This window comes from Geospiza fortis, unplaced genomic scaffold (genome assembly GCF_000277835.1).
Source record: "Geospiza fortis unplaced genomic scaffold, GeoFor_1.0 scaffold188, whole genome shotgun sequence".
Taxonomy (NCBI): domain Eukaryota; kingdom Metazoa; phylum Chordata; class Aves; order Passeriformes; family Thraupidae; genus Geospiza; species Geospiza fortis.
The window spans coordinates 1,768,534-1,770,200 of NW_005054337.1; the positions used below are offsets into that span (position 1 = coordinate 1,768,534).

Below are 1,667 nucleotides of genomic sequence, written 5' to 3' on the forward strand. Positions count from 1 at the left end.
GGGACAGCACAAAAATATCTCCTCTCTGGAACAAATATTTACCAACCCTTCTGCCTTTTGTTCTTGTGGTTCTCATATATTTTTTTTTAATTTCTTTTTTTCCAGACATTCACTGGCAAAATGTCACACTAAGCAGCAACCCAGAAACTTTGGGGTAGCTGCTTGGCTGCTCTGGGCTTTGTTTTTCTTGCGCGCTAATTGTTAATGAATATCCAGCCATTTAAGCCAATGCAAACCTGTGAGAAAACGATCTTTGCAGCCCTGGCTTTGGACTTTATGGGGCTTTGCAAAATCCAAGTGGTGGATAAGGAAAACGTGCATCATCCCACAGAATGGGGTGGTGGCAGTGCCAGAGCCAACCTGGAGTGGAATGTGGCAGAGCCAGAGCGGGAGCTGGCATTGTCTGAGCTGCCAGCATCACTCCAGGGCTGCAGCAGGGAGGTCCCCATGCCTGGATGGGGATAAGTTCAATAGGGGTGAGTGCCGTGGTACCCCATCCCTGGCCAGCTCCTCACCAAACTCCTTCTCCCTCCTCTGCCCCACCACAGGTTTTTCTTGTTTCCCTTCAAAATCATAATGCCTCTCATGTCCACTTTTATGGCGGCCAAACAAGAACATGTGGTTGTTTTATGGGTGTTGTGTTTAAAGAAGGGAGGGGCAAACCCCTCCTCTTCTGGAACATAAACTCAGATCTTTGGTTAATGATTAGCCATGGCCATAAAACCCTCGATGTAGGAGCAAGTAGAGCTCACCCCAGAAGCGCTGCTGGGCTGTCACCTCACCCCAGTGCCCTGCTGACCACTGACCACCATCCCCTCCTGTCCGCTCCAGGATGGCTGTGCAACCCTCCATCTATCCCCGTTGCCTCCTGCCCCTCTTCCTGGGGCTTTTCCAGGGCATCCTGCTCCTCTTCTTTGCCCTCTTCGTCACGTATGATGGGCCCTCGGCACAGGCAGAGGATACCAGCTCAGTGGCCAACCAGGTCTACAGCACCTTCCCCTTCTTCCAGGACATCCAGGTGATGCTGGTGGTGGGGCTGGGACTCCTGCTGACCTTCCTGCCCCGGTACGGGTTCAGCGCCCTCACCCACAACTTCCTCCTGCTCAACTTCTCCACGCAGTGGGCGCTGGTGCTGCAGGGCCTGCTGCACCACTTCCACCACGGCCAGATCCACCTGGACCTGCACAAACTCCTCCTGTCTGAGTTCGCTGCTGTGACAGTGCTCATCTCCGTGGGGGCCATCCTGGGGAGGGCCAGCCCCTGCCAGCTGCTCGTCATGGCCACCTGTGAGATCCCCCTCTACCTGGCCAGCGAGTGGGTCATTGTCACCTGCCTGGGAGTTCTGGATGTTGGCGGCACCATCACCATCCACGTCTTCTCCTGCTACTTCGGCCTTGGTGTGTCCAAGGCTCTGTTCAGGGCAACACAGCAGCCACAGCACCCAAAGGAGACCCCAACAACCAGCTCTGACCTCATGTCCCTGGTGGGGACGCTCATCCTCTGGGTTTTCTGGCCCAGCTTCGTGGCTGTCCTCTGCCAGCCGGGCTATGCCCAGCACCGCGCCATCCTAAACACCCTCCTGGCCATGAGTGCCAGTGCCATAACCACCGTGGTGGTCTCCAGCCTGCTCGAGAGGGACGGCAAGCTCAGCCCCGGCCACCTGCAGA

General features: G+C 56.0%; 1 protein-coding gene across 1 annotated transcript in view; it reads left to right on the forward strand.

The window, feature by feature from the left end:
• Positions 1-832: 832 nt before the first annotated feature.
• The window catches only part of LOC102033777 (ammonium transporter Rh type B-like), a 1,387-nt gene continuing 552 nt past the window's right edge, over positions 833-1,667 (forward strand). Inside the window, exon 1 of the mRNA XM_005422265.1 lies at positions 833-1,662. Coding sequence (XP_005422322.1) covers positions 833-1,662 — 830 coding nt within the window. The remainder of the gene's footprint in view (positions 1,663-1,667) is intronic.